The 14,613-nt window shown below is 36.8% G+C and overlaps 1 protein-coding gene across 6 annotated transcripts in view; it reads right to left on the bottom strand.

Moving 5' to 3' along the window:
• The window catches only part of XRCC4 (X-ray repair cross complementing 4), a 293,362-nt gene that overhangs the window by 91,852 nt on the left and 186,897 nt on the right, over window positions 1-14,613 (bottom strand). Inside the window, exon 8 of one of the 6 annotated variants that reach the window (XM_047870976.1) lies at window positions 10,309-10,363. The exons of the other annotated variants lie outside the window; for them this stretch is intronic. Coding sequence (XP_047726932.1) covers window positions 10,327-10,363 — 37 coding nt within the window. The 3' untranslated portion in view covers window positions 10,309-10,326. Of the gene's footprint in view, window positions 1-10,308; window positions 10,364-14,613 lie in introns of those variants that run through there. 6 annotated transcript variants of the gene reach the window in all.

Here is a 14,613-nt window from a genome sequence, read left to right as displayed (position 1 = left end):
AATGTCCCTGATGAATAGGGATGCAAAAATTCTCAATAAGATACTAACAAATTGAATTCAACAGCATATAAAAAGAATCATTCACCATGATCAAGTGGGATTCATTCCAGGGATGCAGGGTTGGTTCAACATTCGCAAATCAATCAACGTGATACATCACATTATTAAAAAAAAAGATATGAACCATATGATCCTGTCAATCGATGCAGAAAAGGCATTTGACAAAATTCAACATCCTTTCTTAGTAAAAACCCTCGAGAAAGTCGGGATAGAAGGAACATACTTAAACATCATAAAAGCCATTTATGAAAAGCCCATAGCTAACATCATCCTCAATGGGGAAAAACTGAGAGCTTTTTCCCTGAGATCAGGAACACGACAGGGATGTCCACTCTCACTGCTGTTGTTTAACATAGTGTTGGAAGTGCTAGCATCAGCAATCAGACAACAAAAGGAAATCAAAGGCATCAAAATTGGCAAAGATGAAGTTAAGCTTTCACTTTTTGCAGATGACATGATCTTATACATGGAAAATCCGACAGACTCCACCAAAAGGCTGCCAGAACTGATACATGAATTCAGTAAAGTTGCAGGATAAAAAATCAATGTACAGAAATCAGTTGCATTCTTATACACTAATAATGAAGCGACAGAAAGACAAATAAAGAAACTGATCCCATTCACAATTGCACCAAGAAGCATAAAATACCTAGGAATAAATCTAACCAAAGATGTAAAAGATCTGTATGCTGAAAACTATAGAAAGCTTATGAATGAAATTGAAGAAGATATAAAGAAAAGGAAAAACATTCCGTGCTCATGGATTGGAAGAATAAATATTGTCAAAATGTCAATACTACCCAAAGCTCTCTACACATTCAATGCAATCCCAATCAAAATTGCACCAGCCTTCTTCTTGAAGCTAGAACAAGCAATCCTAAAATTCATACGGAACCACAAAAGTCCCTGAATAGCCAAAGTAATTTTGAAGAAGACCAAAGCAGGAGGCATCACAATCCCAGATTTTAGCCTCTACTACAAAGCTGTAATCATCAAGACAGCAGGGTATTGGCACAAAAACAGACACATAGACCGATAGAATAGAATAGAAACCCCAGAACTAGACCCACAAATGTATGGCCAACTAATCTTTGACAAAGCAGTAAAGAACATCCAATGGGAAAAAGACAGTCTCTTTAACAAATGGTGCTGGGAGAACGGGACAGCAACATGCAGAAGGTTGAAACTAGACCACTTTCTCACACCATTCACAAAAATAAACTCAAAATGGATAAAGGACCTGAATGTGAGACAGGAAACCATCAAAACCCTAGAGGAGAAAGCAGGAAAAGACCTCTCTGACCTCAGTGGTACCAATTTCTTCCTTGACACATCCCCAAGGGCAAGGGAATTAAAAGCAAAACTCAACTACTGGGACCTCATGAAGAAAAAAAACTTCTGCACAGCAAAAGAAACAGCCAACAAAACTAAAAGGCAACCAACGGAATGGGAAAAGATATTCGCCAATGACATATCGCACAAAGGGCTAGTATCCAAAATCTATAAAGAGCTCACCAAACTCCACACCCAAAAAACCAAATAATCCACTGAAGAAATGGGCAGAAAACATGAATAGACACTTCTCTAAAGAAGACATCCAGATGGCCAACAGGCACATGAAAAGATGTTCAACGTCGCTGCTCATCAGGGAAATACAAATCAAAACCACACTCAGGTATCACCTCACGCCAGTCAGAGTGGCCAAAATGAACAAATCGGGAGACTATAGATGCTGGAGAGGATGTGGAGAAACGGGAACCCTCTTGCACTGTTGGTGGGAATGCCAATTGGTGCAGTCACTCTGGAAAACAGTGTGGAGGTTCCTCAAGAAATTAAAAATAGACCTACCCTATGACCCAGCATATCACTGCTAGGAATTTGCCCAAGGGATACAGGAGTACTGATGCATAGGGGCACTTGTACCCCAATGTTTATAGGAGCACTCTCAACAATAGCCAAATGATGGAAAGAGCCTAAATGTCCATCAACTGATGAATGGATAAAGAAATTGTGGTTTATATACACAATGGAGTACTACGTGGCAATGAGAAAGAATGAAATACGGCCCTTTGTAGCAACATGGATGGAACTGGACAGTGTGATGCTAAGTGAAATAAGCCATACAGAGAAAGACAGATACCATATGTTTTCACTCTTATGTGGATCCTGAGAAACTTAACAGAAACCCATGGGGGAGGGGAAGGGGAAAAAGAGGTTAGAGTGGGAGAGAGCCAAAGCATAAGAGACTCTTAAAAATTGAGAACAAACTGAGGGTTGATGGGGGGTGGGAGGGAGGGGAGGGTGGGTGATGGGTATTGTGGAGGGCACCTTTTGGGATGAGCACTGGTTGTTGTATGGAAACCAATTTGACAATAAATTTCAAAAAAAAATAAAATCAGGAAGCAAAATATATATATATATAAATAAATGCTGCTTTCTTTTTAAGTTTTATAAAAACAAAATCACACTATATCTAGCCTTCTATGACTTGCATCTTTTATTCAACATTAAGTAACTATGATTCATCTATCTCATTTATATTCTCTGTTGTGGAAAAATATTTTGTGATTTTATATGCCTAAGTACATATTATATAAAATACTATATACATACATACATATATATGTATAAAACACAAACAACACTGCTATGAACAGTCTTACATAAAATGTTTAGAGCACATATACCAGACTTTCTCTTCGGTGATATGCCGAGGATTTGGACTTTGGGGTCATTCTGTGCATGAATGTTTGAGTTGTTGTTGTTTTTAAAAACAACAAGGCCAAATAGTTTTTCGAAGGGTTTGAACTCATATCTACTACCATTAGCAATGTTTATGGTTCCTGTTGATCAATTCTTCTTCAAAATTTGATACTGTCAGAATTTTACATTTTTGCCAAAACAAAATTTATTGGTATCTCTGTAGCATTTTTGTTAAAGCTTACTCTTGGGCTCCTGGGTGGCTCAGTCAGTTAAGCATCCGAATTTGGCGCAGGTCATGATCCTGCAATTTGTGGGTTCAAGCCCCACATCAGGCTCTCTGATGTCAGTGCAGAGCTTCCTTCAGATCCTCTGTCTCCCTCTCTCTGCCCTTCCTCTGCTTGTGCATGCTCTCTCTCTCTCTCATTTAAAAAAAAAAATGCACTGGTAAATTTAGTTTTCTTAATGCTGTTCAGGATTTTTACACCTATGTTTAGGAATAAGATTGGTCTGTAATATTCTTTGCCAAACTCTTGCTCTTTGGGAGAAGATTTTAGAATTGAGGTTATGTTACCTTATAGAGTAAGTAGGGAGTGTTTTCCCATTTACTCTGCCAAAAATGTTTGATAATATTAAAATAACCTGTTCTTTGAAAAACCTGAGGACTTGCCTCCAGAGTGGATTTGTGTTTATTTCTACTGAGAGCAAGGGGGGTGTACTACCCAAGGGTACTTAGGGTCGAAGGTAGTCTTCCAGTGACTGTGCTTAATCAGCATTTTTATCTCAGGACAGCCCTACTTTTGGGTTTGTTTACTTCTCATAGCAAAGTGCCTGTTTTGGCTTTAGCTTATTGTTGCTTTGCTATTAATTCTTTCTCATAGCTTTAAATTCATTTTTGTGTGTACTAGAAAAAATACATATACTTCTAATTTATGTAGCATTTTCTTGTATTTTAGCGGAAGCGTTCCTCTAAGTGTCCAGCTTGTCATATTGTCAGAGGGGTTCAGTGGTTTGGATTTAATAAGAAGTAGTATCTTGTCACGTTTGGAGTCAGATAAGGCTAGGTTAAAATCTTGGATCTGTCACTTCAGTGATCACATGATTTTGAGGAAGTCTGAATTTTTGAGCCTATTTCTTACTTAAGATGGGGATACTAACTTCTACTCTTATGGCTATTCGAAAGTATATAACAAAATATAACTGACATTTACTGAACTTGAGTGCCAGACACTGTTATAAGTATTTAGAGATATTAATCCATTCAATCTCATAACGGCCCTATGTGATAGAGATTATCATCTCCTTTACACATTTGTATAAAACTAGAGAATGTTAAGTAACTTGCCTGAGGTTATAAAACTAATAAGCAGAGGAGATGGGATTCAGACTTAAAGTCTGGCTCTGCTGTTAAAAAATACTATGTTACGATTTACAGCACTAAGTCCTTTCAGTTATGTAAATGTCTACCAAAGTACCTGGCACATAGTAAGTGCTTTTAAATAATAGCTACATTTTAATAATAACATAATTATCAATAGTGAAAGAATTTATAAGGTAAGTAGATAAATGTAATATATCTACACCTGGAGTATGCTCATTAAAAACAATGAAACAGTGCCACAGTTCTGCATGGAAGAATCTTAAGGGCATTATGCTACAAGAAAGAAGTTAGATTCAAAATGGCTACAAACTATATGATTTGATATAACATCATAAAGAAAACTATTGGGACAGATCAGCAGTTGCCAGGTCTGGGAGTGGGAAGACTGGACTGACTGGGAACAGGCATGAAGAACCTTTCCGGGGATGACAGAAATAGCCTGATTATATGTTTGCCAAAAGTCACAGAACTATACACTTAAGAATCTCGAATTTTCTTTATCTCCACGAACAAAACAAATAAAAAATAGGAAGCAATCTTTCCCCTGAAAGAGTATTTTCCAGCTATATTCATGAACTTTTGTCTTTGATTAACCTACAGAATTATGCTAATAATTTCTAAAATCTACTGATTTTAAAAATACAGTGTATTATTAATTATGAAATATATAGATCCATGGAACAGTGCTAAGAGTTCCTTACCAATCCTGTGGGAATGGAGGGAAGCAATTAAGGAAGAGGGCTTGCTAGTTTCAAACTATCAAGGGATGCTTACTTAAGATACTTCTTTAGATTTTCTATTTCTTTCTATACTCTTTAAGAAATAGATTACAACATGCTTTCTGGCAAGAATTACAAGCTATATGACAAAAAGAAATGTAAGTGCACAGTACTAAAAACTCACATTACGCAAAGACAAAATTACACTTGTCAAAGCAAAACTTCAAGAAATAAACCGTACTGTAGTTCAAAATGGAAGAGTGGAAAATGTGATGTTAGTAAAATATATAGATCCAAAACGGATTTTTGTATAAAGAGTATGAAATGTGAAATCATTCAAACTTGGTTAGAAGGATTATTTAATTTTTTTCAGTTATCCTTAAAAAATTAGAGACAGATTCTATAATGAAGAATAACTAAATAAAATGAAATTTGGAGAAAAACTTCCTAGTAGTAATAAGAGAATCTGGCTGAAGGCAGGCAGAGTTACAATTCCTAAAAGCACAATATGGTCAAATAGATGATAGCTTGGATTATGAGGCAGAAACATTTCCAGTCTCACTACAAAAGGGTAATGTTGACTTTGGAATTCAGTCACAGTAGGGAATAGAATAGGAAAGGTATGTACACCAAAAAAAAAAAAGACTCTTCTGCTCTACATTGTTCTAAGAAGCAACTTCAGTAAAAAATCACTTAACAGGTTCCCACTCCATCTGTAAAAGTAGCAGGAAGTAAAAAAGATCTCATTCTACATGATTGCCCAAGACTCAGACAATCTTCTGAGTTCCCATGAGTTTATTTTCAAATGATTTTTTTATCTGCTCTTTACAAGGCTGTGTTTGTTTTTTAATTTAGATGGTGATAATAGTTGTATTACTACGTCAGTCAAAATCTTTACTAAGGTGACTACCTAATGTCAAATATGTCTCAACCTTAGGGAAGTCTTATAGCTAATTAAGAGCATATTCTTTTCTTTTTAGAATTAAAACTGCATTTTCTTTCTTCCACATGCATGTGCACGTACACACACACACACACACACACACACACACACACACACACACCTACACACAGAGCTGCAGAAAAAAAAAAAAAAAAAAAGCCAGTCCCAACTTATGTACTTAAAAAAAAGGCAATGATGCAGACATTCGACCGCTTACCTCCTATCTTGTTAGGTTGAAGCAAGGATAAGATTTGTTGAAATTCTAAATAAATTAACATGTTATCCCAAGTACAACTGTGACTTTTGCAAAATTCCCACTGGTATACTGGCTGATTAAACTGGTAGTTACTTTTCAGTCTAATTTTCCTATTGTCAGGGCTGACAAACAGAAGTAATTCATTGTCTAGAGACTAGCAGACCAAAAAATTTTGGAATGACTGAACTTCCCAGGCTTAGGCTGGCATGGGTAAAAACCAGGCAGAGAGTGACAGCATAGAACTATATTTTTTGTTAACAAAATAGTTAAAGGACACAGCTTATTAAAAAAAAAACTTGAAAATTAATAGTGAGGCATACATTACCAAAGTACATGAAGTATTTGGATGTCTGATTAGAAAACAAAGAGAAACATATATTTTTAAGATAGTCATAGAAGTCTTCAGTTTTACAATAAAATGAGAAGTAGAAATTATAAATTATTTACAAGAAATCTTTCTGTAAGTGAATATTACATATGTATTGTTCCTATGGGTGACTATACTATTCTATCAGTTATTTTTTTTTTTTAATTTTTTTTTTTCAACGTTTATTTATTTTTGGGACAGAGAGAGACAGAGCATGAACGGGGGAGGGGCAGAGAGAGAGGGAGACACAGAATCGGAAACAGGCTCCAGGCTCTGAGCCATCAGCCCAGAGCCTGACGCGGGGCTCGAACTCACGGACCGCGAGATCGTGACCTGGCTGAAGTCGGACGCTTAACCGACTGCGCCACCCAGGCGCCCCTCTATCAGTTATTTTTATAGGTGTCAACTGATACACACAGGGTCAAACAGAAACTAGGCTTACAGGAGTAATGAGAGAGAGATTTTCCCAAACTATGGGCCATCCATCGTTTAAGCATAATTACTGTGTGTGAATAAAATTTTTAAAAGCTTTATCAATAGGAAAGGTCTCCTGAACCACTCATAAAAACAAGCAGAATATTGCCATTTGTGTAATGAATTCGAATCTCCCTCTCATTTTCATGTCTATTTGCATTAATAGCCAAGGTTTTTAGACTGTACTGGAGGCAATTATCTCAGAAAACCCTCTGTCAAAATAATACATGAAGTGAGACCTCCCTGACTGGCTGAGTTTGCAAAACTATTTTTTTTTAATTTTTTTAAAGTTTTTTTTCATTTTTCAGAGACAGACACAGCGTGGGCGGGGGAGGGTCAGAGAGAGGGAGACAGAATCCAAAGCAGGCTCCAGGCTCTGAGCTGTCAGCATGGAACCTGATGCAGGGCTCCAGCTCACGGAAGGCGAGATCATGACATGAGCTGAAGTCGGACGCTCAACCGACTAAACCACCCAGGCACCCGCAAAACTATTTTTAACTGGAGTGTAGACAGACCTCATTCAACATACTGTGTTTGGGCCAGAGGCCAGGAGGGTCTGAGGAGGGGGTGTGTGAGCTGCATGGCTCTCAGGTGAGCTGGAGATGCTGAGGAAGGGAGCAAGTGTTGGGCTTCCATAGGAAGCTTAATGAATATGGCTAAAACATCATTTAAACACTTATTCCCTGGTGCTTTGGGAAGTGCCAGTATTTGGCCTCTTCCTTACAGACCTGAAGTTTGATAATGCCTAATGCTGTGAAAAGTGTAGGAATGAACTTCTCAGTATCTAGTCATCAGTTAATCCAGTTTCTTGGCTCTAGGAAAAGAACTTAAAGCAACAGCTCTACCTTTTTTACTTTTACTTTTATTGTGATCCCTGGATAATCAAACTGTCCTTTATATTACAACTTATTTGTCTTTCCCTCTTTGTTCTCACAGCCAAATCACTGAGAGCTGATGCACACCATAGTAAGTCTCCATTTGGCATATAACAGCTTTTCTTTATTATTTTCTCTTAGATATCCAAATCAACTTTGCAAACAGATTTCAAAACTCATCCAAATTCTGTCCAGTTAGCAAAATTTCTAGGCCCCAAACAGTATCAGATGTTTTGTTCAGCAACCTTACTACTTCTACTGTTTAATTTTGACAAGAGAACACAGACAAATAACCTCTCTCTATTTTTCAATTGGCCAAAACCTTTAGGCAAAGTTCTTACTAATCCAAATAAAATGGAAAAAGAGAAGAGAAATATTTTTATTAAAACTATTGATTTGAGGGGCTGGTAATTATTTGTATAACTAGAATAAATGATCTCTCTTTCCCCAACTGACTAAACTATGGCACTGTTGAGATCTTCTAATCAAAATTTCCATGTGATAATTTCTCTCAGCTATTTTCCATGTCAGGAAATAATAATTACTCTTTACTTCTAGAATTGCAATATTCTTTTACCTTATTTTAGTAGATATGATATTACTCTTTCCAAGAAGGCTTCATAGCCCTATGCTCTTTTTTCCTCAAACACTCTTATTATTTAAAAAAACTGAACATTTCAATTAAAGTAGAGTTGTCATATTAGTTTCAGATGTACAACACAGTGATGCAATGATGTTAATAAACACAATGCCCACCATGATAAGTGTAGTTACCATCTGCCACCCAACAATATTACAGAATTACTGACTATATTCCCCATGCTGTATTTTTTCATCCCTGAGACTTACCTATGTCTTGTATTCTTCTTTGATAAACATAACAAGTCAAATTTAAAACACCAATGAAAATGATTTTAGGGCTTAATATTTCCTGAGATAGAATATACATTTCAAAGTACAGTTTTGTATCAGAAAACTCACCACACTTTTTGTTTGTTTCTGCATTTTTGCACTCTCTTGTTTGAAAAGCACTTATTTTTACTTCAAGCCTCAGTTCACATCTTTTAAGTAGCTTTACAGAACCCGATCTGCCAGAGTTAATGCTCCACCCCCACCCAGGCACTCCCCCTTCCTTTCCTGCATACCTCTGATGGGGCTCTCACTGCACCATAATTATTAGTTTTTGCATGTGTCTCTTTCACTAAATGTTGAGTACGCCAGCATATCCATTTCCTATGGCCTGCCACAACAAATTACTACAAACTTGGTGACTGAAAACAACACACATTTATTCTCTCACAGTTCTGGAGTCCAGAAGTCTGAAATAAGTATAACTGGGCCAAAATAAAACGATTTGCAGGGCTCAGTTCCTTCTATATGCACTACAGAAGAATCTTTTCCTTCCTCCAGTTCCTTGCAATTGCCATATTCCCTGCCCTGGAGTCACATCACTCCAATCACTGCCTCCATTATCACATTGTCTTCTCCTCTTATGTCTGTGTCAAATCGCTCTACACCTGCATCTTATAAGAATACACATAATTGCATGTGGATTCACCTCAATACTCCAAAATAGTCCCAGGATATTCCCAGGCTGCTTAACTTGATCACATTTACAAAGTCTTTAGCCATATATGTGAACATTCACATATTCCAGAGATTAGCACATGGACCTCTTAGGGGACAATTATCAAGGCTACCATACTTAGTGAGGAACAAGTATCTTATTCATGTTGACACCCTCAGTCCTTAGAATGGCAGAGAACAGAAGCTATAAGAATTGTTGATAAATATATACATAATTTCACTGAGGTTTTAAATGCTTATAAATTCACGCAAAATTGTGAGTTTACAGTGTTCATTAGAATTTACTATTGAGAAAAACTGACTAGAGGCTTTAACAGGATAATCGTAATGTTTTTAGTGGCCATATATAGTGAATAACTAAATTTGTTTTATAATTGGGTTCTCATTTAACACCTAACAATATTCAAGAATTACACAAACATCAAATAAGAAAAAATTCTCCACCTAGCACAATTTACAATTAAGTAATTCTTAAGTGTGAAAGCATAGAATGTAAAATAAGAAACAGCTTATGAGTACAAACTCATTATTTTTCCAATTAGAAATATAATTCACATATTTGCAATTACTAGCTTTAAAAGGGTTGTTTTATTTAAAAATCATAGATGCTAGATAATGAAATATTCACTAACTCATAGAAATCAACTGGACCTCTTGAAGATGAAATATAAATGCCTCTGGAGAATGTCTAGCTGGTTTCCTGGTCTTTGTACCATTTTGGTGTGACTTAATCAGGGTAATGAGGGACAGTATCACAACACATTACAACTTCTCTGCAGCTTGATCATGGATAATAAATGGCTTGGCAGAGGCCACTCTTTGGGGAACACTGTATCTCTGCAATTATATTATGTTCCTTCCCTGTATTCTGCAATTCCAATTAATGCTATGGAATAAGCTCTCTATGCCTGTGCCTGTAAGATAGACAAATCTAACTCACCTGTATGCTTTGTTTTATGAGATATCAATTTGTTGGTAAGTTGGTTCTCCCAACATTGACACTAATTTGAAAAAAAAAAAAGTTAACATATTAACCTTATTAATAAATATTTGCTGTGGCTTAATAAAATATACAAGGCTACCAAGAAAATAATTTAATCTAAGTTTTTTATCTTAATAACAACAAATGCTTCCATGAGGGGGAGAGATCTAGAAGCTCTGAAAACACTTATTGCCAAAAGTGTTGGAGATTTTCCTGATGCAGTCTGCTATGTCACTCCAAATGATCTGATGAAATTTGTGGCAAATTTTGCAATAGCAAAAAATTGAAGTGAAACTAATATATTTTTATTGCAGTCATAATGCTCAAAACTATCACTTATTGAAACAATGCTGTCTACTGAAAGCTCTTATCATCTACATTGTGTAAATAACTATTTCTATCAATTTTGGGTACAGAGAATCTAAACTACTACACGTAACAATTTCACTTAGAATTAGAACTTTTTTTGTGCAATCAAATGGTTTTCTCTCACTAGGCCATGTATTTCCTTAAAAAGGTGTTAAAGAATAATCATGAAAGTAGAGGAAAACATTACTTTTATACCTTTATTAGAACAAGGGGTAGGATTTACTTATCTAATAAAGAGTTGTTTTTTTTAACTGGTGTCTAGCATGTGCTATGATTACGATTTCTTCTTTTTTAAGTCTTATTTATTTAAGTAATATTTAAACTCAACATAGGGCTCAAACTCACAACCCTGAGATCAGAAGTCGCATGCTCTCCCAACTAACCCAGCCAGGCACCCCTTGATTATGCTTTTATTTTATTTTTTTGAGTTTATTTATTTTGAGAGAGAGTGAGCAGGGGAGGGGCCTAGAGATAAGGAGAGATAGAGAATCGCAAGGAGGCTCCACACTGCCAGAGCAGACCCTGATGCGGGGCTCAAACTCACAAACAGTGAGACCATGACCTGAGCTGAGATCAAGAGTCAAATGCTTAACCGACTGTGCCACCCAGGCACCCCTTATTATGCTTTTTAAAGGAATATGCATTTAAGTAACATTTACTAAGGGAAAAGCCTATGGTTTTAGGAGACATTTGAGAATCAAAAGGGAAGTATCTAGAGTATGGATGTGATTAAACAATAATTAAATAATATTGATGGGGAAGACAATTTTCTTCAGGGTTATATATTTGTCTGAACATAAAATGTCTAGCAACTCTTAAAATTTTTATAAATGTTTATTTATTTTTGACACACAGAGTATGAGTGGGGGAGTGGCAGAGAGAGAGGGAGACAAAGAATCCAAAGCAGACTCCAGGCTCAGAACTGTCAGCACAGAACCTGACATGGGGCTTGAACCCACTAACCACGAGATCATGACCTGAGCCGAAGTTGGACACTTAACCAACTTCGCCACCTAGGTGCCCCAACAACTCTTTACTCATAAAGGTATCTGTGACAATTAAATAAAACAAAAAAATTACTCTCATTATGAAACATATGTCAGTGAGAAAAGAGACAAAATAAATTGGTACATAGTATTTTAGAAAATGAAACGTTCTATGGAGAACAATTTTAAAAAGGAAGTAGACTGGGAGTAGGATGGGATTATGATATTGAATAGTGTGATCAAACATGGAGAAGTCTAAAGGTGAGCGAAGGTGTGAAGAAGGGAACAAACCAACACCTAAAGGAAGAGCATCCTGCAGGAATACTACTCTTGTGTTTGAAGAACAGGCAGGAGTCTGGTGTGGTTGGAACTGAGTGAGCACAGAGAAAAGTGGGTGAGCTCAGAGAGGTAAATGAGCAGACAGGTAAAAATCCAGCATCAATATCCTATAGCAGTAGACTGATTACATGTATCATGGGAAAGCTGTACAACAAGATACTGTGGAGCCATTACCGAGAATGTGTTGATATTAAAAGAACTCAATGGATGGGGTAAGTGCTCTGCATATGCTGTGATTCCATTTTGTACATGAATATGTGATCTTTACACCAGAAAAATGCCGTTTCCAAAAGGACACCTAAGAACCAGTTAATAGCAATAATCTTTAGACAGAAGGTAAGGGGGTGTATGAGACAGGCTTTTATTTTTCATTTTATACTGTCCTGTACTATCTTTTTAAACCATCTCTCTATATAAATTGTACTTTAAAAAGACAAGAAATAGAGCGGCTTGTATATGTATGGCATGGTGTCTTTTCAGTCAAACCTCATCAGCAGTTGATGAAAGCGTTGCCTTTTGCCCTTTGGATGCCATTTCAGCAACATGAAATAAACGTTGCAAGTTTTGTTTCCTAACTTCCTTTCTCAGAGCTTATCCCAATGATCTTACTAAGTCATAACAACTTCACTAGAAAAATTAGTTCCTCAATTTGAGCCTCCTAGCTACTTAGCAACTACATCAACCTTAGCACTTTCCTCCCCATAACTTCTCTACACTGACTCAGGTAGCAACCAGTCAGAATTACTCATGTGACTATATTTCCTCCTGCCTCCACCCTGCACATAAGTTGTGTCCTCCCTCATCCAGAAATGCATTTCCTACTCTTCTCAGAGAAACAGTCTCTTCTTTCAAAACTCTCTTCCCAAATGAAGAATCTGAATTCATTTCCAATTTACTTTTATCATTCAGAACTTTCAAACATACTTTAACCTGTATTAACCATATGCACATAGTAGATACATTTTACATTAACCATACATTCTCTGTCAGAACAGAGACCAAGTTTTTCCTTTCTTTGGTATTATCCCATCTTGACCTTATATGATGCTCTGCAAACAACAGGTGTTCTATCCACGTTGTTGCATTAACAGACTTAATTTTATTAACTCCTATTGCTTAAACAGTAATTCTATAAAAACATAGGGAATGATGGAGCCGAGAACAGTCTCTAAGTAACCTCAAACGCTTTGTGGTAAATTCTGTAGATTTTTCTGCTTGCCTTTCTGGGTTAAATTTTCACTAGTGTAAAAACTGCAAAGCTAAAAACTCGCTTCTGTAAAATTGGTTGAGGTATCTGGAAAGTGAAAATGCAGCAAACAACATTTTCTTGACTCGTTTTATTGTTTTCCTCCCTCCTCCGACAGCAAGCAATGTTTTAATGGAGAATAAAAGGCTTTTCTAAGCAGAGTCTTTTGCCTATTTTTCAGCTTTTTGTCTGTCAAGAGGCAGCTGTTCTAGTTGTTCCTAACAGAGGAGACGCCAGAATCCATATTATTATGGCCATTCACCAATTCTGAGGCTGTCATGTACCAGAGTTTCCTGGCAACTGGATTAGAGTTACGGTAGTAGCTTCTTGGGTTCTGATGGCTGCCTGAAGTCGATCATCCCTAGAGGCCCACTACAGCGCAGTCCAGGCTTTCCGATGACTTTATGAGCACCTAATGCCTTATGTGTATTAATTTTCTGTGGTTAATGACAACAAGCTTTTTGCCTTTCACAACAGAACTTTATTCCCTTACAGTCTGGAGGCCACAAGTCTGAAATGAGTGTAAAAGGGCTCCAGCCAAGGTGCTAGCAGGGCGATTTTCCCTCTGGAAGCTCTAGAGCCTATCTATTTCCTTGCTTTTTTCAGTGTCTAGGGCTGCATTTCTTTCATTCCTTGACTCATACCCTCTTCCTGTGTGGTCAAAGTCACCAGCTTAGCATCTTTTCTCTCTGACTCTTCTTCCATCACATAGCTTCTTTGTCCTCTGTCTAAAATCGCCCTCTTCTTCCTTCTAATAAGGACACTTGCAACTGCTTATAGGTCTCATGTGGATGATCCAGGATAATTTCTGTATCTCCACACTCCTAATTTAATCACAACTGCAACATCTATTTGCCATATAATGCAACATTCATAAGGCAAGGTTGTGACCTGGATATATCTTTGGAAATTATTATTCAGCCTACTACACAATGCCTTCCTTTCACCTGTCACCATATAAGGTAACATGTTCACAGGTTCCAGGTATTAGGAAGTTGACATCTTGGGAGGGGAGGGGTGCATTACTCTGCCAGCCACAGAGATACTTAGAATAAATGTGAAAACATGATAAAAAATAATGAGACTTCTAGTGCTGCTAGTTTTTCTTTATCACCTTCCCTACATCTGGCCCATCCTTCCCATTTAGCTTTAACTCTCGCTGCTTTCCTAAGTGAGCCTCCTGCTAGAGCCATTCAGGTCTCAACAAGTGACCACAGTAGAAGATATATATAAAAGCCCCTGTTAGTTTGAAATATTTCATTTAAAAAATACAACTAGATATATATATTGGAAGATATATATTAAATAAGAATCTTTTTTCTATTTGGT

The sequence above is a fragment of the Prionailurus viverrinus genome, chromosome A1, assembly GCF_022837055.1.
Source record: "Prionailurus viverrinus isolate Anna chromosome A1, UM_Priviv_1.0, whole genome shotgun sequence".
NCBI lineage: Eukaryota > Metazoa > Chordata > Mammalia > Carnivora > Felidae > Prionailurus > Prionailurus viverrinus.
The sequence above is the reverse complement of the archived record's forward strand: the minus strand, read 5'-3'. Positions and strand labels throughout refer to the sequence as shown.